Source organism: Homalodisca vitripennis, chromosome 4, assembly GCF_021130785.1.
Source record: "Homalodisca vitripennis isolate AUS2020 chromosome 4, UT_GWSS_2.1, whole genome shotgun sequence".
In the NCBI taxonomy this organism is placed as follows: Eukaryota; Metazoa; Arthropoda; class Insecta; order Hemiptera; family Cicadellidae; genus Homalodisca; species Homalodisca vitripennis.
Genome location: NC_060210.1, coordinates 88,656,296 through 88,681,722, shown reverse-complemented (window position 1 = coordinate 88,681,722; position 25,427 = coordinate 88,656,296). Strand labels below are relative to the sequence as shown.

Below are 25,427 nucleotides of genomic sequence, written 5' to 3'. Positions count from 1 at the left end.
AAAATAGCAAAATTTCAAAATTGTATTAATAAAATATTATTAAACAAATTGACTAATTTGTTATCCATCCGCTGATAATGAAATCACGCAACTTAATCGATACTGTAATCTCATTAATAACTTGTACTAATCAATTCACATTGTAATCTTTGGAAGAAAGAGCTTCATGTGGCCAAGCCTTTGAGCTCTGTGCTACTTTATCGCAGATTACGCTGATTGCTTTGTACACAAAGTAAACAAACTTGAGTGGTTACGCGTTTAAGTTAGTAACAGCAGTTTTAGGATCAAAAAGATTAACTGAAACTCCAGGTGCGTAATTGTCGGCTGAGCATTAGCAAACGTTAAAGTTTCATTTCCGTCTGTATGTATGTTTGTCCGTACGATATCTCAATAACGTTACGATATGACAAATAAACGTGAAATACTGTATGAAACCTCTTGTCTGTATCACTGAGTCCGATGATGGTACTGATGTGTCACTGCTTTTGATTTGATTGAATGTTATTGCCTATTTTTACATTAGTCTAATGTGTACCATGATGGCAACGAGAAAATTTCAGAACAAATACATTTTTAAACAAACCGAATATAAGCATATGAGATTTTAAAATATATCATAACTACCCCAAACTCATACAACATAATCTTTTGGTGACTTGGTGTGTAGCATAGAGTAAAAATATGTAAACAAACTGAGTATAATCATATGATAATTCTCACGTGTCATAGTAGTATATGTAGCCTGCTACCTACATAAACAGCAATAGTGTGTATACATATGTAAAAATATATAAACACGTGTCACTGTTAGTCATCGTGATTCACGTGTCATAGTCCTGTGTCTAGTAGTAAGTAGTACATGCAAGTATGTGATCTCACGTGTCATAGCATAGTAAGCATAGTATATAATACATAGTAGTATTGTGTCATAGTAGTCCTAATAAGTTACATGGGTATAGTCGTAAAAACTGAGTATAATCAACTCACGTGTCATAGTAGTATATGTAGCCTAATATGCAAGTTAGTGTAGCATATAGTAAAAATATATAAACAAACTGAGTATAATCATATGATATTTCTCACGTGTCATAGTAGTATATGTAGCCTAATTACCTTAAAACATGCAAGTTAGTGTGTAGCATATAGTAAAAATATACAAACAAACTGAGTATAATCATATGATATTTCTCACGTGTCATAGTAGTATATGTAGCCTAATTACCTTAAAACATGCAAGTTAGTGTGTAGCATATAGTAAAAATATATAAACAAACTGAGTATAATCATATGATATTTCTCACGTGTCATAGTAGTATATGTAGCCTAATTACCTTAAAACATGCAAGTTAGTGTGTAGCATATAGTAAAAATATATAAACAAACTGAGTATAATCATATGATATTTCTCACGTGTCATAGTAGTATATGTAGCCTAATTACCTTAAAACATGCAAGTTAGTGTGTAGCATATAGTAAAAATATATAAACAACTGAGTATAATCATATGATATTTCTCACGTGTCATAGTAGTATATGTAGCCTAATTACCTTAAAACATGCAAGCTAGTGTGTAGCATATAGTAAAAATATATAAACAAACTGAGTATAATCATATGATATTTCTCACGTGTCATAGTAGTATATGTAGCCTAATTACCTTAAAACATGCAAGTTAGTGTGTAGCATAGAGTAAAAATATATAAACAAACTGAGTATAATCATATGATATTTCTCACGTGTCATAGTAGTATATGTAGCCTAATTACCTTAAAACATGCAAGTTAGTGTGTAGCATAGAGTAAAGATATATAAACGACTGAGTATAATTATATGACATTTAACACGTGTCATAGTAGTATGTGTAGCCTAATTTACCTGAAAACATGCAAGTTAGTGTGTAGCATAGAGTAAAGATATATAAACAAACTGAGTATAATTATATGACATTTAACACGTGTCATAGTAGTATGTGTAGCCTAGTTTACCTGAAAACATGCAAGTTAGTGTGTAGCATAGAGTAAAGATATATAAACAAACTGAGTATAATCATTTGAAATTTAAACACTTGACAAATCGTTTTAAAATGTATCCTAACTATCCCAACACATGCAACATAATCTTTAGTAACTTGTTGTCTAGCATATAGTAAAAATGTATAAACAAAGAACAAAAATGTGAATAAACTTAAAATTTTGCATAAAACTTTATTTTTACATGCTCAAGATGAATTCTACTTTGGCGCATGTCCAACAATGGGATTTGGCTGAGCGTCGTTGAGGCCCATCAATCAGTAGGCTGACACATTTTATCTTTTGTCTACCATTTCCTTTCTGTATGCATCAAATCGATAAGACTCTCTGCATCAGATCAAACACTAAACAAGATCTTGAGATTAAAGCCTTTACCGAGCACTTTTCAAAGAGAAATCTGAAAACTAACTGTTCTAAAACTAACGTAATCAAATTTTGACTTCGTCAACAAGAAGAAGATTACCGACTGAATTGTGATAGCGGATGAAGCTGTCCTAGATGGAGACGAATCCACCAAGGTTCTGGGAATGTACCTGGGCCGGGGACTGACCTGGAGCAATCACATCAACAGTTTGCTCAAAGGTTGCCTCAGGCATTTATGTCTTACGCAATCTGTCTGTTAAATTTCTGTTCGTTGGAAGTACTTAAAACGGTCTGCTTTAGCCTAGTACATCCACATTTGGTTTAGGGTTTGAAACTATGAGGCAGCTGTTCTAAATACAAATTATCATATATTTAGAACACAAAGAAAGCTGTCAAAATAATCTTGAAATAAAATCCAAAGAGTCGTGTAAAGTTTCCTTCGGGGGGCTTAGATTTCTGACCTTATCCGTCCTCTATATTCTCGATGCCACCCTGTACTGCCGGTTGAAATGTGAACTGGTTCAGAGTAGGGATGTCCACCAGTACGACATTAGAGGCAATCCTCAGAACTGAACAGCATAGAACAACTATATTCGAACACTTGTGTCTCAAGTTGGTACCAAGATAATCAATAAGCTTCTTGCAAATCTGATATATCTAATGTAATCATATGACGAATGTATGAACCCAAACAATTCAAATCTCGATTAAGACACTTTTTGTGAAAGGCATTTTACTCAGTTGATGTGTTGAAGTTGATGATTATTATTTTATTTCACCTTTTCCAATATCCACGAAAAACATAAAACATACAGATATGTTAGGTTCACACATTAATATTTGGAATTGACTGTGCCTATGATAACATAAGTTAGGTTTAGTTTATATTTTTGTTTAATTAATACTATGAAATGATGCTTGTAGTACATTTTTTTCAATTATTTACAGCAATATAAAATTATTATTATTATTATAGTATAATTTATTGTCCGTCTATCTGTCCTCAGGACATTTCCTGTTTGAAATAAGTGATAGACTTGAAATTTTACATGCAACCTCAGCGAAACCTGATAGGCGGCATTTCGTGTGGCATTCGTTTACCTTGCTATACCTATGCTATGTGTTACTACAAGGAAACAGATTCCTCGTGTCAGAAATCAGTTAGGAATCACCAACATATCTTGCAATGGCGTCTTTCCAGTGCAAACGTAGTGACTTAATTTTGTTGTTTTATTTCAAGAACTATCAACATTGAGACAAATTTTAACTGAGTTATCTGAGAAAGTCCTCAATTTGTACAAACATTTACTATAAGCTCAAATGAGATATTGTCTCCAATTTTGTTTCTGGACAAAAATATTGACGGACATTTAATTCGTTAATCGAGCGAGTCTAGAATATTGGTATGTTTACTGCATTAAATATTATTACACATATTCTAACTGTATTTTAAATGTGTTTAATGTGTGGATTCAAACATCTATAAGTGAACTTGACTGAACATATCGAATTGTATAAACAAATTCCACACAATGATGAAGAGAAGGGCGACGCAAGGTGAGACAATACAAGATATCGTGTTACACTTTTAAAGTAATGAGCTCTCGTTGCGTAATTATACGTCCCCTCAATCAGCCATATTGTGTGTCATTGACTGCTGCTACTAATATACTCGTGTGTCACGATCTCATGTCAGGGGAGAGGTTTTAAAACCAAAACTTCATGTTCATAAGGGGGGAGGAGGTTTTAACCTTTTGTATAGTACACTTTTTCACACAAATGATCCAAAGGCGTAAGCCTACTTTTAAAAGTCAGCATTGAATCACGACTTACACATTCTTTAAGTTTAAAATTTCGTTTCTTACTTCAAGTTGACACAATAAAACTAAGCATGAAAGGATTTTAAGAAATCTACCTAGAAAGTTACATACCAGGAATGCACCAAAAAGTTGTAATTTTTAATATTACAAAATATGTCATTTTAAGCTTCGTAAATTGAAGTCCTAAACGATGTTTATGTTCTAGATGTCACACTTTGATATGTTTGATTTTATTCATTCTTGGGTGCCTATAATAACGTTATCAATTATCTTACATGAATTATTTATGCAAAGTAAAAATATTTTACTGTCAAATGTATAATAACAACACTAAAATTAGAAAAAATTACCTATGCATATTTTAACTCTTGTAATACACAATAACTTTGGTTTACAATAACAGAAAATACTGTAAGGTTATTCAAGTGATGTAGCTCTGCAGATGTAGAAAGGCTTGGTTCAAGTATGTCTTGAGGACTTGGGTGGGACTCGCCTAAACAAGACCTCCAGTCCAGGAGAGGCAACGTTACGTTTTTACTTTTATATTTAAACTTAATATTTTATATACAATCAACGATATCGTTTTAAATCTAAAGTCATATGCGACAGTATATTGTTCTCAAATTTGTTTTTTCAAACATAATAGTACTTGTTTAGAGTGTTTACAAAATAGTGAATGAAACAAAACGCAGAGTTGATTTAATAAACGTTATCTTTAGAAGAATATTTGAAAGGAATCTTATTAACATGTTCGTATCTTATCTTATGTGTTCTTATCAAGAATGACATTTATGTCAGGATTAATTTTGAACCGGTGATTGAATTTTAGTCACGGTAGGAAATGTTACAAATTAAAGTAATAAAAATAATTCAGATAAGTTATTTAAAAGAGTATATTGTTTTATTAGAGGCTACTGTCATATGTGGTAATTGTATACAGAGAGAGCACAACTGTTATTACTGTGGGAGAGATGATCATTGCGTAACTGATGATCGATTGTACCTGTTCCTGTATGTTATCGGTTATCAGAGCATTACATACAACAGAACTAACGTTAGTTGGATTAGTTTTTGTAATTTCCAAGAGAAATTATATAAGATAATTTCTTTGAAGATTGAATAAATAAAAGCAACCCTTTTGACCACTGTCTAGAGATTTATTGTAGGCACGTAAAGTTTTTATTCGGTAATTGTAACAATATCCGGTTAAAAAAAAAATATTGAAGATTAATATGTGAACTTTTTACGATATATAGATAGGTTTTATTTTGAAACTGTATCATTTTATTTATGTATGTTTTAAAGCATTCTATTCAATAAAATAAATGTTAAGAAAATATACAATGTGCAAATTAAATCCTAATTCAGCTGTGATAATAAAGTGGAGTACAGAAAAAGAATAATAAGCAGAAGTAGTGGTGTTGGCTGAGGGGAGTGGCCATATTACTCACTTTACAAAGTGTAAAAAAGTCATATTTAAGGGATGTGATGAAGATTTAACTTTAAACTGCTCCATTTGCATAGTAACTTTGGATATTAAATGTTATTTTTTAACGATTTGAAGGGGTTATTTGCCCATGATACGACGGAAATCGTAGACATGTTTTTTTAAGTGGCATTGTGTTTCTGCATAATCCTTTCTTCCCCCTCCCCCATAACATTATTTTGACAAACTTACACTTACTTGAGGAGAAGATAATTGTAAAGAAGATTTAAAATCGATATTACATCTGTTTATATTACATCCTGCTGTATCACAACTTAATTTCCTACACAATTATGTTCTGTAAAAAATATCTTGTAACAAGAGTTGTTATAAAATGATAATTAACTTGTTATAATTAAAAACACGTCATTCCCTCCAGTAATGCGGTGTTTCAAACGATGTGTGGAAGTCGTGAGGGTGTGCATCTATCCATATATCTCGTTATTATATGATTTCAAAATTAACATGACGTTCGTTGAACTTATATTAAGAGGGCAACACAGTTATTATTCCTATACTGTCTGAGAATGGTAACATTAATTGTACTGACAAGCAAACAATTTTACTGCTTTATGGAATTTTTACTTACACAGTTCACAGATATTTTTAAATTGTATAGAATATTTAATATAACGTCTTATTGTTTGTATAAATATAATGTATATATATATATATATATATATATATAATATATATATAACATATATATAATACCTAGATTGCACTACTTTCTGTAGTCTAGGTCTCTGATAACAAAACGACGCAAAGAGTTTGTTTTGAGCCTCTTCGTTCTTGGTCGCCGACTTTTTTGGGTCCCTTCAGACAAACATAACTCCAGATTTCAGGAGTCAAGTCTGCGACATCAGATTTCAGATACTGCACGTAGGAGGAGTGTGAACTGGAGCTAAACTCAACATTCCCACTGAATAAACTTTTCTCACTACAGCTGTGTTATGTTTAGTGATTATTCGGGTTTTTTATTCGGTCGTTAATCGATTATTTCTAATTTATACTTTATTTTCAATCCCCAAAATTCGTCAAACCAATTAAACTCAAACATTACACAAAATATGAAACTGATGCAAACTATTACAGTGGCTGAAGGCAGAGAAATGTGATTGTAAGCAATAGGGAGTAATAATAGAAACGAGGTTGGCACGCAATACTGCTCGTACACGACACTGCATTAGAAGAGTGACATACACTTTGACATATTATAAAATGACAAGCAGTAGTGCAGCATGACCGGGGTGGCACGCAAACAACATCTATGACATTGCGCAGATGACATATTTTGTTTGTTTACATTTCCAGCAACTTAAACCAAAAACCCTTGGAAAATTATATTAACAGGGAAAAGTAGGAAGGAGGCTAGTGTTTCAATACTGACTACTTTTCGCTAAAACAACTCTGAAATATGGAATGCGAGGACGGATTACTTGAGCGTCTGCTGCTCTGCTGACCACCATAAAGCTGTCTTTGATCCGCATTGGTGATTGCATTAAACAGATCCTTGATAAGTCGCCTCAAAGCTACTTAAAAGCATTACAGTACAGTCGGTATTCGGTTTTAATATTCTTTTCAACCTCATTTTGTCAAAGCTCTTTAATCTAACTTTTTCATTTCACGAGGAGTTGTAGACATTTGAAGCATAATTTCGGGGCCTCTTATAATCAGCGCTAAAGAGAAATGTAAAAAATCTAGTCTATGCACGTAAAACATTACAATTTTACAACCGTTTTTATTTGGGACTGTTGTAAAGTTGCTTAAACTTCCAAATGTAAATTCTTCGTGTGGTTATCAAATACGTTATGTCCTTATTGTCTTCGTGTAGAGTAATCTTAATGGGCTTCGACTTCTCGGTACAAAAATACTCTATGCGCTCAAAGACCACTATATTCCACGGTAAGAGGCCGTTCAAAACGATAAGACGATTTTATAGAGTACATTTAGTACTTCCGGAATGAGCCAGCTTCATAAACTGGATGTCCCAATACTATTTGAGAATTAGTCGATAACAAACGGTCTATACAGCACCTCGTTTGCAAATACCTATTTGACGGCATCCCTTCTGGATGCTATACTTCAGGCAGTTGCTGTATTAAACCGTCGGCACCATGTAGAAAATCACGCTTTCCGTAGGACATTTGAATTATAAATATAAGCGCAACAGTCTCAGATTCACGAATACTGGTATATAACTAGTCCTCTAAATGGTCAGTCGTTCTTTTTTACTTATAGGGAGCAATCTGGTTCGAATGTGGACGAATTGACATGGCGCGATACATAAAATTCTATCCAAGGAAAAAACAAAGGGGAGTACCTCAGGGTTCTGTGTTGAGACCACTGTTTTTATTTTTATTTACCAATAGCATGCCAGTAAGCAGTAAGTATTGGCTGCTTAGAGGAATCTCCAACACGGTTCTCTGTGAGCATAACCTGACTGTTGATCTGGATTTTGACCTAATGCTATTTGGACTCTCCTTCAGTTCAAAAGTATTTATACAACTGTAAAGTGTCTGACATTATTTTTTATACCATTACTTGGTAAATAATAGTTCTCCGCCGTAAGAACTCAGTGGATTGAAAGAGCACAACCGATTTTCCTTCTTACAACCCTCTCAGTGGCGTAACTAGGACTTAGCATTGGGGAAATGAATCACACCACACAGAGGAGGGGTATATGGAAACAATCTGAATAAATGTAAAGTTGAATAATTTATATAGGCCTATTAAAAAATTAAACTATTAACTAACGTATTTAAAATAAATTGGTTTGTTATTATACGTATATGTTAAATTTTTACACTCCCACCTCCACCCCACACAGTTACCCCACTGAATCCACATGATGGGAAACTTATGTAACGAGCAAGAATGTTGACTGATGAAAGCTTTGCAAACATCAAACATCATATGGGTAATATGAAACCCGCAGGCACGATGGTTTCATCCCAATATGATGGTATGATGATGAATTACACCTTGAACTCATCAACTCTGTATTTATTTTGAACAGCCATTATTTTGAACCATTGAACAGCCATCAACTCTCCCGTTAAGGCTGTAAAAAGAGTTTCCTTACTGTGATTTTTATATTAAGGAGCATACCCAAATTGGGGCATGCCACCCTAAAGCATAAAATTAAATTTTTATAAAGTGATAAAAGAGGAAGTGTGACATCGTATAATTAGTTGCGTACCACACCGAATAAGTGTCAAAATCGAGATGTATTTAGTCAACGACTGGTACAGGAATCTATTAGAACCACGGCTTGCCCCCTTGTTTTGATTAGCTTAAGCCTATGCTTTTACTCATTATAATGTCAAGGGATGTATCAAAAAATCAAATATAACAACTGTTTGGAGGAATGCCACTCCTAATTATTTACAAGGATTTAGAATATGCGGAATGTTTGAAGAGGGATTAAAGTTTTAATATCAACCAAGTTTCTCTCCCCTGAAATAAGGCAGGGGAATTAGACCGAAGAGCAGACTTAATCATCTTTCTCTTTATAATCTTAAACTGTGCTATACACATTGAAATTGTTATAATTAGTTTTAAATTAAAAGTATTCCTAAATAACCAGCTGACTTTAAAATATTTCATAAAAATTGAGTCATTAACGTTGAATGTGATGTCAAGGAGAAAATCACACAGTAAATAAATTTGTAAGGAAACTTAGTAGAACTAGGTGTTATTTTAACATGTGACATAGTGAAATAAAATGTAGTCTCTCAGAATGAAATGATTTATAGACATAAATCTATGCATGCAACCTCAGTGAAGCCTGGAAGCATACTACCTTGTGTACAGTGTGTTACCTATAAAACGTGTTAAGTACAACTCAAAAGCTTATATTTCTATTTTTTATTCAGGAAAATAACACTTAACAGTTACGTAATTTTGAATAGTTTGTAGTAACTTATGTAATATATTTTTTAGAATTGTTGCTATTTGATTAATATATATTATTAGTTATTAATTTAACTGATAGGAATGAATCATTAACGTAGATTGTAGTTGTATAATTTTACTTTACTTGAATGTAAAGTAAACAATTAATTATTCTCCAGTCAGTTGTTGGATGGCTCCCATTCTGTCTGTTTTTACGCATGATAACTGTCGAGCGAGTTGACCTAGAGAATCGAAATGTGGTGCGAAATTCTAGCTCTACGTTAGTATTGAAAATACAACAATCACCTGTCTGAAATACAACGAATCTCCGATATCTGTCTAGCAAAGAAGTGACCTTGGTTCTAGGAAGTCCTCATACTGTCAGTATTTGAGGTTATACATAACTTTGATAATTGCAATATAAAGTTTATTATAACAAATATTGTAATAACACACAAATTATCTAGTGGCTAAAGTTTTTCTAAACTGGATTTTTCACAATTGCATATCTGTGTCAAACTTTATGTATCTTTGATCATATTTGAAATTTGTTGGATTTGAACTATCTGAGATAAATCAGTTACAACATTATATTTGTCTTGTGAATTCAAAGTACGTCTTTCACTAAATTGTTATGGAATGTAATAAATAGTTTACAGTGCATTACCGACTATGGATAATTTGAAAGTTTAGCAGGTTTAAAATTAATTATATAAGTATAGCAGAAATAAAACATAGTTTATGTCACAAAAATTTACCTCTTTTGACACCTGGAGAGGAGAATTTAGATTCCAATCCTAGAAACATGGTGTTCTATTTTAATGACATTAACTGCGGAAAATTTGCGAAAATTACTTATCCTTTTACAATAAATAAGATGAGACAAAAGAACAAAACGCGTTCAGATTTTTTCGAATTTAATATAACAACAGTAAGACAGAGAGAAAGGTCCAGAGACAGAACCTGGGCGTCCCAACGTCACATCACTGCTCTCAGGTTTATTGCACGTCGTTCTGACCTCGCATCACCTGCATGCAGTATGGTACATGGAGAAAACACTCTACATATTATGTTCTGACCTTTTCACTCAAGTTGATCGTAAAAGAATATTACACGATTTCAATAGAGTAATGTACCTACCTTGTATTATTTTGTTTAACGGAAACTTACTTGCATACTAGTCGCTAAGAACTGTACAGTTGATTTTCCAATTTTGTTCTTAAATAGATTTAGAGTTATGAAGTTGAAGATTGGTAGTAAATCAAGCTTCTGATCTGATGGATTTCATCACAATCATTTTGACATTTTAGATGTTACTCACGGATTCGCACGTAACCTGCAATATAATATGGCCATCATAGTCATATTTATTGGCATAGTAAGCTCCCCAGTGAAAGACATTCTCATCGAATTAAGTTCTGTATAATTAAATTTTAATTGACATAGGGATGTTAATTATATTATTTTAGCTGTTGATGTTTCTTATTGTAGTTCTACGACACTGACGCAGTGAGGAGACAACATTTAACACTCAAATAACGTTTTTTCTTGTAGTGAAGACGCAATGCAGGGTAAGAGTGAACCCGATAGACCAGATTAATTCCCAGTTTAAGTTATTTTAGCCAATCTATCCCAGCGATCCTTTACACCCCTCCACACTCCCCTCGCAATCGATTTAGTTAGATTGTTCTTGAATTGTTTTGGAACCACTCGGTGCCTCCTTCATTGAACAAGTAAATTAACGTTCTGCGTTTAGACTCCCGCGGTACGTTCACACTTGAACAGCACATCATCGCGATGTGATATAATATACCAACTTTGCATCATCGCGATGTGGTATAATATACAAACTTTGCATCATCGCGATGTGGTATAATATACAAACTTTGTATCATCGCGATGTGGTATAATATACAAACTTTGTATCATCGCGATGTGGTATAATATACCAACTTTGCATCATCGCGATGTGGTATAATATACAAACTTTGTATCATCGCGATGTGGTATAATATACCAACTTTGCATCATCGCGATGTGGTATAATATACAAACTTTGTATCATCGCGATGTGGTATAATATACCAACTTTGCATCATCGCGATGTGGTATAATATACCAACTTTGCATCATCGCGATGTGGTATAATATACAAACTTTGCATCATCGCGATGTGGTATAATATACCAACTTTGCATCATCGCGATGTGGTTATAATATACCAACTTTGGAAATAGTTAGTACTCTGCAACTCGTAAAAATATTATTCACGTTCATATTTGCGCATTTATATACTGAAAGTTTGTTAGTTATAAACGAGGTTCTGTTTAGCTATTGCTAACGGTTCATAGCAACAACCATGTAAAAAAAGGAAATATATTATATACTAAAGCCAAAGAATGTTTTATTTTACCAGGCGAAGTTAGGGCTGATAAGACGTTTCTACACTGGAGACTAAGGGCTTAAAGGTGACTTCCAAAGTACCATAAATGGCTGGTCAAGCTACTTTCAAGGACAGGATCGATCAGCGGTCTTTACGCTCGACGTTGCTTGATCCGGTTATCTTGCAATAACCGCCGTACCCGCCACATTACACCATTAGAATAATACCATTATGTATCTTTAGTTATAAGAATTAAACTGGCTATAAAGAGTGTTTTTAAATCTAAGAGAAAAATGGACTACATTACTTTCTTCAGAAATGTAATATTTGCAACATATTATTTTTTGTCGTCAAAGTAGAGATTTACTGTTTTATTAGTGATGTTCACGGATAACTCATGTTCAATGTATGTGTATGTGCGTGCGTATGTGCGCGTGAGGTATACACCCTGATATCTGAATAACTTTGGATGAGCACGTACTTGTTTATGTACATGTGTATTTTCGTCTAATGCCACATTTTCTTTTAATGTAGTATACATCTATTTATCTGAATCATTTTGGAAAACGTATACAGATTATCTTCAAAAGTAGCGTCATATGATTATATGAATAACAGAGTAATATCATATAAGAGCTGAATAGGAAACGAGAAAGGGTATGTGAAGATTTGTTTACAACAATTGCTATCTTGGGACATTGTTTACTTTTAAATGATTTCTTCTTTTAAATATCCCAGATTCCCGTGTTATTGTGTATAGAAAGGACTATTTAACTCTCTCAGCTCTACACTATGATTCATAAGTAAGCATATAAGATTTGTTATTGAGTAGCAAAACACAAATGACTGGGACTGGATGTGTTAATAAGATTTGAGTTACAAGAATCCATAAACCCTTAGCCAGTGACGTTTACCGGAGAGAACTCGTCTCGTAGTTAATATTCGATTGGCCTACAATTTTGATCGCATCAGTAAAATTCGACGGCAGCTGGCCGCAAAGCTTAACAGACTGATAGACGCTATATAACTCGATTTACAATTCATAAGGATGAGTTGAATATTAATGAACTGCAGAGACAGAGGGTGGACACTGATTAAACCGTGATTGGTCAGTAAACTGCTTGGTGTACAGGTAAAACGTTAAAAACTCTTCTTTTTTATCACGGCCAGTTTAATTAATGTTCGGAGCGAAAAAATCACAGTTAATATCTTCAAGCAAGCGTATCGCAGTCATCGTATTTAATCCAGAAAAATGTTTAATTTGTCTGAATATTTACCAATAATATGTTGATAGGAACCCATTTCTTCCTGCTAAAATCTGCTTTAAAATCTTAGATTCCATAACACAGCTTTTAAGGAAACTTTTTTTGCATGGCAAATTGAGAATTATGTCGGATGCCGGAAAGATTTTGAATACTTGCACAAAATGTACTGAACCGTTCCACTCCCAGCACTAAAGATTTACAACAGTTTTTTGCTCGACCAAACCACTTAATTCCTACAGGCGAAACTGACCCAGTGACACGAGTTTGACACTGTACAGCCCGCATCGGACAAGTCGATCACGCAACTCTCGACGTGAGGGAACAATCGATAATGCCCGTATCGAAACCCGTCACCGGCATCGCTCCAAGGCCGTGTGGGGTGTCGATTGAATCACGTACTGGGGGATCTGGCCTACCGAGGTGGTTTAATCTTCAGGCGCTGATTGGTTCGGTGGTTCTGACCCTATCCGGTACAATGTCATAGAGCATAAATTGTATCAATAACCCATTTGGGATAGTCTAGGTGCTGAGGGCCAATTTGGACTGTGTAAGCCGGGTTGTTCTTGAAATCGATAAAGGAATTGTTTTAAAGAAAGAAATCGATCATCAGCCACACTAGTTTTGGTGGATGTTGAAAGGGAGAAGGTACTGAAAAGTTAAAAATATGAAACGAAATTTGTTCTTAGATTAATTTTTTTCTGGCTTGATACACAACCTTGACCGTCAGACACATTAATAATAATTAATTAGGCTACATCACAACTACAGAGACGGAAAATCTCGACTTTTTGGTTCTGTAATACGGTTAGCTGACTCGTATTTAACTACTATTTACATGATTCACGGTTGTTTTTCATGTAGTCAAGCTGAAAACATGTGATCTAAGAAAAAAATTTAATTTCATATTCTAAACCCTTTTTGTATTCTCCCATTTGGAACTTCACCAAAACTAGTATAGCTGACGATCAATTTCTGTAATAGGGGAAACTCCTCTGCCTATTTAAAGAAAAGCTATATTGTGTCATTATGGCATTCAAATTGGCTCTGAGCTCCTTAGCATTAGTTAACAAGGCGTAACACTTTGTTTGAACATGAAAGGCTCCGCAGAAAGAGACGGGTGTTAAAATTCCAACATATCGATACAATTTTTATTGTCATTATATATTTTTTAAATGATTTGGTTTCAATAATCTGGTGTTCCCTAATTCGGTACAAATCTCCTATTAGGTTTTATAAAAAAGAAAAGTTGTTGAACCATTGTGTTTTTACGTCTCGACTCTTTTTAACAAAATGAGTTCAACTAGTCTTCTATAGTGCTAGATGAACTAATACTTGGAAATTTGGTGTTTTCCCGACCTTTCTCACTAATCACAACGCCCTAACGATCTACCCAGAAAGTGAAAGGCGCCGTGGTGCGACGCGCCAGACGAGCTTGCCAAAACCCGAACTACTGCGTGTAACAGTCCCCTGACAGCCTGGGGATTTATGGTGATTACATTTAACTTTTGTAGCGTTCCGCTTTGCGGATAACTTGTACGCTTTTTAGGTTAGTGTCATCACTGATTAAATCTATGTGCTGCATGTGGGAGTTTTGGACCCGACATTTTGTTCCATTTGTTAACGACACGTGTCTTCATTTTAAAGTTGATGGCACATCCATCAATAATATTTAATGGTAAACTTACTGTTATTATCAATAATAGCTGATTGTTATTATTTATAGAGAGGTTAATTAGTACTTTTTAATCAGTTAGAGAATCCTTATTTGTGAATGTTTTTATACTGTACAATATAAGAAAAGATATTAAAACGTGTTTTCCTGTTGTTAGTTACCTACTAAGATGCACTTAGTTAATTTTGCAAATAATTATGGTAAATATCTCCAAAGTTTCTCTGTTTATTTCGTTTCTTTTGTGCATTGTGTTACATTAGAATATGTACTATTCTAACTATAAATATGCTTTAGTATAAACTTACCAAATCCAATTTTTATTCAAAGTGGAGCACCCCACACCATGTGCCACTTAACAGTCTTCGTAATTTTTTATGCAAAATTTCAACTCTATAGCTTAATTCATTATCTAGATGTCCTACCGGCAAATAGCCAGACATACAAAAAAATCTTTACATTACCTACAGACAAAAGAGAAATTGTGTCAGCCTACTGTGTGATATCCATAAATGACGCTCAGCCAAATTCCATTGTTAGACATGCACTATCTTAGAACTCATTCTGGTCTTGTACTCGTTTGTAGAAACGATGTTTTTATACCATATTTAAATTGTACAGATGAAATATTTCTTGAGATATATTCCCACATGATATCATTCTCACTTTAGCTCAGTAAGTTTCTTTTAAGATTTCACAGCAGTGTTTAAATAAGAGTTCCGGTAAGCTAGCGAGGTTACTACAACGTAACAGCACGCCGAAATCAAACATTGCTACCGAATTTTAACATTGACACCAGTCATATTTCTTTTACTCCATGAATTAAACTGTTTCTGTTGGAATCGCATATGCTTTACTTTATAAACACAGTTGTTTATACATTTATTAATTCAGCTATGATCTCGTATCCATAATGGTTACCAGTAAGACTAATCTCTTGGAGCGACATACGCCATCATCGAACTCAGTGATACTCATATAAAGCAACCCTCAGCTTCATGTAAATGTCTAGTGTATAGGTCAGTTCGCTTTTGAGATATCGTGAAAACAGTCAAACGGAAATGAAATTTTTCAACCCCCCCTACGAGTGATACGCCTCCCTAAAGCTCAGCCAATTATAATGAAATGGCGTTGTTCCATAAAGTAATCTAAAATACAAAAAAAAACATTTTAAATACGGAATATTGCAAATTTACTTGGACTCTGTGTGTGTCTATTGTCGGTCTTAACCAATTCTCGGAGGGAAACTGATTTTGAAAGTTTGTAGTTCCGACGGGAGGGTGGGGGAGTTAAAGGCCTCTCGGGAAGCTAATAAATTGTTTTGAAAAGGTTGTCGCGTGATGTCACGTACCCAGTTCCCTGCCCCCATTCTGTCAGTTGTCCTGGCCATGAGGGTAAATTGTCCAATGAGTCACATAGCGATTGTTACTCAACTATAGTTATGCTTTTTTGCTCCTACTTTATTCTCCTCGCTATGATCTTAAAGGAACAACTTCTGTTGTGCTGGTATAACTCAGGTTTTTGGTGCATTTTCAGACTAATATCCCACAATTGAAACTCACAAGCGTCCAGTGTTGAATATATAGCTTCTAAAGCTTCGCGGTTAGTGGTAATTTGACAACTCTAGACATTTTCCTTCCATAAAACATATGCAAGGTGCGGTTGGTTGGAATTTTGGTATTAGGTAATTATTTTATAAATGTCGAACTTCCACAGCAATGAAGACGTGTACTCTTGTAACTGTGGTAGGGGCTTTGGTAGACCACCGGCCACGCCTAGAGGAGTTAATGCTGACAACTGTTTGATGTAATTGACAGCCATCTGTCGCTTCCACTAGTAAGAGTTTAATCTGATCATTGTAGCAACGACTTCGCTTATAATAGAAAGGATAAAATCTGATAACTGTAGCAACAACTTCGCTTCTAATATCAAGATTATAATCTGATAACTGTAGCAACGACTTCGCTTCTAATAGCAAGGATATAATCTGATAACTGTAGTAACAACTTCGTTTCTAATAGAGAAATTATAATCTGATTAATTCTAGCAAAAACTTCGCTTTTAATAGTGAGAGTATAACCTGATAGCTCAAGCAACAACTATACTTCTAATAGAAAGGATATAATCTGATAAATGTAGTAACAACATTGCTTCTTGTAACAAGAATATAATCTGATAACTCTAGTAACAACTTCGTTTCTAATAGGGAGAATATAATCTGATAACTATAGCAGCAACTACGCTTCTAATATCAAGATTATAATATGATAAAAGTAGTAACAACTTTGCTTCTTGTAGCAAGAATATAATCTGATAACTCTAGTAACAACTTCGTTTCTAATAGAAAGGATATAATCTGATAACTGTAGCAATGACTTCGCTTCTAATAGTGAGAGTATAATCTGATAGCTCGAGCAACAACTATGCTTCCACCAGCAAGAACATAATCTAAGATGTCTAAGCAACAAAATAAATATTTGAAACTAACCCTCTCCTTTGTTTCCCACATTCACCTATGAAATGAAAACCAATGAACAACCAATAATTACATTACTGAGTCAATATCCACGGCGCGAGACGGCGATATGGCGACATAAGTAAAGCAATACTGTGGTAATAAGACGAGAACGATAAAATAAAGCCGCTGCCTCGATCACTAGATTGCCTTTCTTGCCGAAGCCTTCCGAGCATTCGAGTATTGTTCCCAGTCTAACAAATGTTCTTATCACTTCAGTTTGCTAATTTCATAACTTTATTCAGACTATGGCTTTACCGTCATTAGATACAAATGATCAGTTCATTATAGTACACTCCAACTTACAAATGCCGACTTTGGTTTTCGGAGACTGTATTTTTATTATTTTGAACGTAGTATATGTTAAACTTTCTGGATTGTTACGGTAATGTTATCAATATGTTGGTGTAAAAAATTGTTACATATTTAATTTTTCTTTTAATTAAAAATTCTTTAAGATAACTTTCATAAAGACAAAAAAATAAAGTTTTAAGTTTTGATGACTTGACAGTCAATTGCAGGTATCTAAAGAAGAAAATTTAGGCAATGTTTGTAATTAGAGCCGAATATAAATGATTGAACATAAAACTGTAAAATTTTGCACTAGCTTCAGGGCAAGTTTTTTTATTCAGTTATGTGTTATCTAGGTTATAGTTTTAAACTAAATATAATTTAAGAAAATTTCATGTTTAAAAATGATTATTCTTTCATAAAGAAGTTTAATTTTTATAAATAAAAACATCTCGCTTCCTCTAGTTATCTTTCATGTATACGCTGTAAACAGGTTATAATTTATCGTCAATTGAATTTGTTAGGGTCTAATTATGAGATATCCCAAAATTGTGCTTCAAATCCTTACTGGGAGTACCCTTGTAGAATAATAAAAAGTGTTATATTTTCCTATCTTTAAAAATGGTTCCTTAAATGGCTGAGGCTAGAGTTTTATTTGAAGGTTAAAGAACATTATTTTAATCACAAACTAATTGCACCGCCTTAAAATTCAACCTTTTCATGTACAGAGTGTTCTCAAACTAAAATTGCACTTCTGAGCGTATTCTTCATTTTAAAAGAAGGCTTTCTTTCAGCAGATATATATCCTGGTCCAGAAACGCCTTCTTATGGATATACTGACATTCTAAATCATATCAAAATTCGATATGATTTACTTTTCCGAAAAGTTAATCCAACTTAAATTCTCGGTATTACATTTAAAGCCTTTTTTGTGGAAATATAAACAAACTAAATTCGTCATGAACTAATATTTTTTTTTCTTTTTTTCATTTATCAATAAAGCTTTCAACAATATTGATCATTAACATGCCAAATGGAATATGTGAACAAACTCTTTTGTAACATTGGCAGGAATATCCTCTTGAGGTTGTCTTAGTCTCGTGTCTACATGAAGTAAATTGTACAAAAAGGCCACTTAGTAGGATATCAAATGAAGTGTTCGTGCCGGGAGGATATAATCAGTGGCCTCCTGACCTACCCGGCCGCACCCTTCCTAGCGCTAACCTAATGTTCCTACTTCTCCCAGAACGGGATAAGTGAGCTAACCGTGTCTCTAACTTTACTGGCGAGTCATTTATTTATCGTGTTCCGTTGTGCAGAAATTAAAATTAAATTAAGGATCATCATCGTATTAAAATGTTTAGTTTTTTTATTTAGTTATAATTATAATGATTCCTCAAGTGTTGCGGAAGTGATTTGAACACTTTGCCAAACAAACGGTTGTTTTCTTATCATTTTCAATTTTAAATATTTACGCGTTCAGAAAAAAATATCTTACGTTCAAAAGCTACGTAATCCTTGCAAAGATCTTTAATCAGGTTATTACACTATTAATGGTGGGGCTGGAAAAATTTCATTTCTGTCTGTCTATTTGTCCGTACGATATCTGTAAAGCGAACTGACCTATAGACTTTTGCATGAATCTTCATTTATATGTGTACCGAATGGACGAAACACATAGGGTTGGATACTGCTGAGGTGGTAGTACTGAATACTCGATTTTCAAAGTTAACTCAATCTTTATTTGTGGCAAGTAAACATAAAAGCACCACTTTTAGATGTTAAACATAAAATAATATATTGCCACGTTGCTGCCAAATAGAGTGATAATGATATCACAGGGGTGGGCCTAATGGTTCAAATGTTCTATGGGAATTTTTCCTACGAACTCAATAATTGTACAACTTTAAAATTGACTTCCCTTCACGTTGATGTCGACTCACAAGCACGGGCGTCAGCATCTTGGCTCGACATTGCAGCTGTAGTCGGAAAAAGGTGAAGATTAGTAGATTAGAAGTCTAAAAGCACTCGAAGTTGTAATCAGAGACTCGAAGTTAAAATCAGAAACTCGGTTGAAGTTGAACTCGCGGATATGGCGCGCGAGATGTTTCTCGGCAGCAAGATGGTCAGCTACAAAGTTCCCGAGAGAAAAAAATAATACGCGTGCCAATTAGGTTATTAATCCGCCAAGAATTTAGTTCAAAGAACATCTGATGTAACTTCTATTAACCAGTAACGAGAAACAGGGTTGCGAAAATATGTATTATATAAAATACAACTAAATACTCTTCAATTTTACTATCTCACCGAAACGTTTACTATTCAAACAATGCTATGAAACCTAACTCAATCGATAAAAATGTGAGTGTATCATGTGGCAAGATATATTTTAATAAAGAGCGCCTGCAAACTTTACGTTTTTGAAACTTAAATTTTTATATAATGAGAATAAGTTCTATGTATGTTTAACTATGGACTTTGGCTGCGCATCATTGAAGCGTATCACTCAGTAAGCTGATTCTATTCTGCCAGGATAACATAAAAATATCTTTTCTGTCTTACTATCTGGCCGAAAAAAACGAGAATAAAATGATGAGCTAAGCCTTGAAGTTTCTCATGCAAACTTAGCGTAGCCTATTACGTAACATGAGGTATGGCGTACTTAAGCTTTGCAAATTCATACGATCAAATGCTGAGGAACGGTATTTCATTCACATTTCCTTCAAAAATATCTACTCGGGGTCTGTAGAGTCTACATCTCCAGATGGATATTTATGAATTGTTAATTTATGAATTGTTTCCTCTTCTTCCTGGAAAAGGGGAAACGAAGTTTTTATCTAATGTCTGATGGAACACTTATCCGTTACAGTCAGAATATGAAGCTCCATAAAGTAAAATCATAAGTTTCTAATCAAACAAATGTGGGAAAGAATCTAACGTAAGAAAATGACATAGGCCTTTATACATAAAACATTGTCTATTTTCGGTTCTTATACACTGAAAAAGTGGGCGTATTTCACAATTTGACCTTCCTTAATCTAATATCCATTTAGTGTCCAAACTGGATATGTTAATTAATAGTTATACATACCACTGGATAACCCAAATGAATATTCAACAACATACAGGAGATAATAGAGTAACAATGGCTGGTCTACAGGTCTAGTTTACTGCGGAGGATGACTGTTGGAGTTGGTAGGACACCCTCAAAAATTGTTAAACTCTAAACACGAGGGAGTATATCTTCCCCTGACCATTGACTGAAAGAGGCTGACACGAGTTAGTCTCCCCTTATGCCAAGGTGATATGACTGAGATAGTGTCCGTTATCTTTCCTCATGGGATCTCGAGAGGGGTCGAGACCCTACCCCAACCTTCCTGAAAAACTCAGGAACTAGCGCAAAGGTCTTTTCAGTTGTATCCTCATCTTCTTATCCTAAGTGAAAAAATACTTCTAACAACAAGCACTAACACTATAACATTAAGAAAGTTCTAAATTCCTTCTTTAAAATCTAATCCGGCAAGATTTCTGGACTGAGATATTCTTTTGTATTGTAGAGCGTACTACAACAAGCTGCCAGTTTCCGCCCAGACAGTGACTTGCTGTCGTCCCTGCATGGCCACGGCCTCAGCCAGTCCTCAGGCACCGCCCACAAGAAGCAGGGGGTGTCCGCCGAGAGTTCCCAGCCCAGCCAAACCGCTACGGACATCCAGATACAACGATACGACAAGGACTTCAGGTTTGTGCAACCTGATCTTGTTGTTTTTCTTGAATACACGGTTCAAGAGTGAATTTATTATGATTTGGTCATAATTTTACTATCTTTCATCCACGTAACATCCATACAAAACTGTTTCAGATCAAAACAAATGATCAAAGAGGCGATTATGGACAATGACTTCCTTAAGAATCTGGACCTGAGTCAGGTACGGGAGCTCGTGGAATCCATGTATCCCAAAGAGTTCACCAAGGGCAGCTACCTTATCCGAGAGGGAGAAGTCGGTAAGTTCTAGGCACTACAAGGTCACACAAATCCATATTTATTTGCAAAAACAGTGGACCCAAACTATCCGATTGTCAGTTTTTCGGTTATTGCATTATATGTATGTGACAGTTGGAATGTTTTATTTTATTTTAGTTCAGCTAACATACTCGTATATTTAACTAACCATTAGAAAGTGATATCAATTTTATTTCACAGAGCGATTAAAACTGCAACCCAAATCGTAATTATATAGATATTTACCTGAACAAAGTGCAATAAGTGAATTATAAATTCACCTGAAACTCGATAACCTTTTGGATTATTTGAATTGGATATAAAAAATCCTGGTTGGAAAAAGATTAATTTATGAAAAAGAAACTGTATCTTACACACGACGTATTTTGATTTATTTCTGATCATAGAACGGTTTAGAGTTTAAATGTTTGCATCTATGAGTAATAATTTATGTACGTATTTTATAAAATGGATTATAAAAATAAAAGGTAAAAATTGCATTAATTTATAATTTAAAGTTATAATGATTCTTATATATACTCGTATTTTATACTGATAATGAGATACCTAACGAAGTTTAGAAATATCTTGAAATTTATTATTTATATCTTGATTTATTAAAGTTTATTATTTATTTATTATAAATAAATAATAAACTTTTAAAGTTTATATAGTATTAATAAGTAATATAGTATTTAAAGTGTACAAAATGTAATGGAAGTCTATTAAGTGCATGGGAATTCTATAAACCTTTGAGAGAAGCTTGAGATGATGGTATATGTAAGTATTTCTAATACTTATTTTCAACAGAGTCATTTTTAATACAAAAACATTTCATGCATTTCGTTCTGAAAACTGAACCTTTTTGCATTTACGTTATTTGCACCTAAGGAGGCAAGTGGACATTAAAAGAAAATTGCATTTCCGTAAAATTACGTGTATAAAATCTGTTGGTCTTAACACCACTTTGAAACACATAGTTAGGCTACTTACCTAACCCAAAATTGATTTCAGTTATTCACGTGAAGCTTTAGCAGAAAAAAATTTGCATACACAAGTTTGCATTTTCACATCCAAACTATCATCACAATTTTATTTTATTATCTATAAGCGTATTCGAACTTCAGTAGGTATGAAAAAAATAGTTCCCTCCATTTTATTTTATGCGACACTATTTTATCGCAGTAAAAAAGTTACATAATGTAAAATTGATGTAATTATGTTTATAAATGGCAATTTAAGCGTAAAACTCAAACACTGAAAGTTACTAGAAATAATTGAGGGTTTTTAAATTTTAACCGGTGTCAACCCTTGGTGACAGCTTCACTGTGTAGTGAGTTAAATACAGACTGGCAATGGCAGATATACTGCAAGTACCGAAATTGCTGTGTATAACGCTGTTAATAACTCACTTCGATCATTGTTATTTACAGGTGCCCACTTGTACGTGTCTGCGGAGGGTGAGTTTGAGGTGATAAAGGAGAACAAGGTCCTGGGCCGCATGGGTCCTGGCAAGGCCTTCGGAGAACTGGCCATCCTCTACAACTGTACCAGGACTGCTTCTATCAGAGGTCAGTGGATTTTTCTGCGAACATCTAGCCACAACGTTGGTGTACAAATTGTTAAACATCGTCCTTATGATATGAAAATACTCATATACGATTGGGTAGATCGAGACTTACGATTCTCATCAACGCCAACGATAATTTAAATTATGTATACCAACGCAGTATGATCAGAATTATTTATTTTAATCCAACTAAGAAACATCTCGTCTACATTACCATCCATTTCTTCTGTATATTCAAAATTGTTGTGATTAATTTGGCTCATTAAGATTTTTAATTAATATTAGGCCTAATCATATCACTATAATACTTTGGTTTTATGCTTGCATTAAAGATTTTGGACCGATTTCTTATGCTTTGAATTTGAATTTGCTTTGAAGTTGCACAAAAATTGGTTTATTAGGTCATACATTGATACCTAATTGTACATAGAGTTCAAATTTTTCTATTGAACCGGTAACAAAAGTATAAAACACTTTTTAACAATCATTTATTAAACAATTTACTCTGGATTCAACGTTTTATTTCTTAACAAAATATACTAAATACACAAAATAAATATTCTTTTAGATTAGGCCGTATGTATATTGAAGTTTGGTAAGTCACAGTATAGGAATTATCATAATCAATATATTAGTTTTAGTATTCTATTGTCATTTTGTGTTAATCATTTAGCAAGTTGTGCCATTACAGTCAAATTAAAACGTTAGATACAATAAACTATAAACAAATAAAAATTATAACAACTCATTTGATTATGATATGGAATAAAGCAAAAAGCTTTTTTGGTAATAAAGACCGACGGAGTACTTTCTTAATTTCAAAATCTCTTTTAATATTGGACTTTCTGTGTTTTGCATTACTTTTAAAGTTATAATTGAATCTCTTTTATACTTTCGCTAAATTAGTAGTTCTCCTTTGGAATATAATTTTCACTCTTTTTCTTGAAACCAACATGTTTCACGATTTTTTCAATCTCTATACATAAAAAGGTCGGGATAGTTATAACTTAAGAATAGCTATATCAATTATTTCTGATTTTTTTAATTCGTCTTTCCCAAATTACTAAATAACTGTTATTTTATTGTAACATTTCACGAGAAAAATCAGGCAAACACAAAAAGATGTGTATATAACTGTATAGATTGAAAGACCCTGTTAAATGTAATTAACTTTTCTGTATAGGCCTTGTTTCGTGACAGTGCAACCACATGTTTAATTAATTTAACCGCCATTTTAATTTTGTTTATATAGTCATGAAAGCATAGAGTGAGCTTGATAATAAGAACACACTGTATTTCAACCTTTTCGGCAACCACTGTTAAACAGAGAGTAAGAAAATGTTCAGATAAGATAATTAGTTAATGGAATAAATTACCACTGCCATATGTACACTTTTTGATATATTTTCTTGATCGTGGCAAAAAGGCAAACTCAACACGGGAGTCTGAAATATAACTCACTCGAACCAGAAGTGCTCATATACGTGCTAAGCCGCGGGTATTTTTGTAAATGTGACATTCTAAACAAATTTCCCAGCCCTAAAAAAATAAACTTCATGCGGGTTGTGTGTGTTTTTTTTTTAATTTTAAGGATGTGTGTGTTCCTTAAACGGTAACTTGAAACTTCGGCTTGTTTACCAGTGCCACATTTGTTATAGTCACCGTATCAAGTTCTCGTATGTTTTATGATTGGTTTAATGCTGTATTATTCAGATCAAAATAGTTATTATCTTTTAACTCGTGTTGAATACAGACTTTCAAATGTTTTTCATTTTGCTTGATTATGTTTAAGAGATTCGTTTTGCAGAGGAGTGGTATTAAAATGTAAAAAACATAACCTTTTTTTCATTAATATCTAATTTTTTATTGAATTTAGTCTAAATTGTTGCTAAATTCTCTTTCAGTTGAATGCTGCAATTTTATGTTTCCAAGTATGATTAGAAACTTTTTGAATAAGAAAGGCCATAATTCTGCTAAATACTAGTCAGATAATACAACATTATTAAAGAGTATAATAAATGTACCTTTATTCAAGCTTAAAAGTTGGTATGTTGAACCATTACTTATAAACAGAGCAACACAATTATACTAAAACACAGATGGTAAACCAGAAACGAAAACATAAACTCGGATATTCA

At 33.6% G+C, this 25,427-nt stretch overlaps 1 protein-coding gene across 3 annotated transcripts in view; it reads left to right on the top strand.

Annotated features, from left to right (window-relative positions):
- LOC124359728 (cGMP-dependent protein kinase, isozyme 1-like) overlaps positions 1-25,427 on the top strand; it is a 152,945-nt gene that overhangs the window by 104,800 nt on the left and 22,718 nt on the right. For all 3 annotated transcript variants that reach the window (XM_046812707.1, XM_046812706.1, XM_046812705.1), the window contains exons 3-5: positions 21,277-21,458; positions 21,579-21,721; positions 23,153-23,290. In XM_046812707.1, coding sequence (XP_046668663.1) covers positions 21,277-21,458; positions 21,579-21,721; positions 23,153-23,290 — 463 coding nt within the window. The remainder of the gene's footprint in view (positions 1-21,276; positions 21,459-21,578; positions 21,722-23,152; positions 23,291-25,427) is intronic.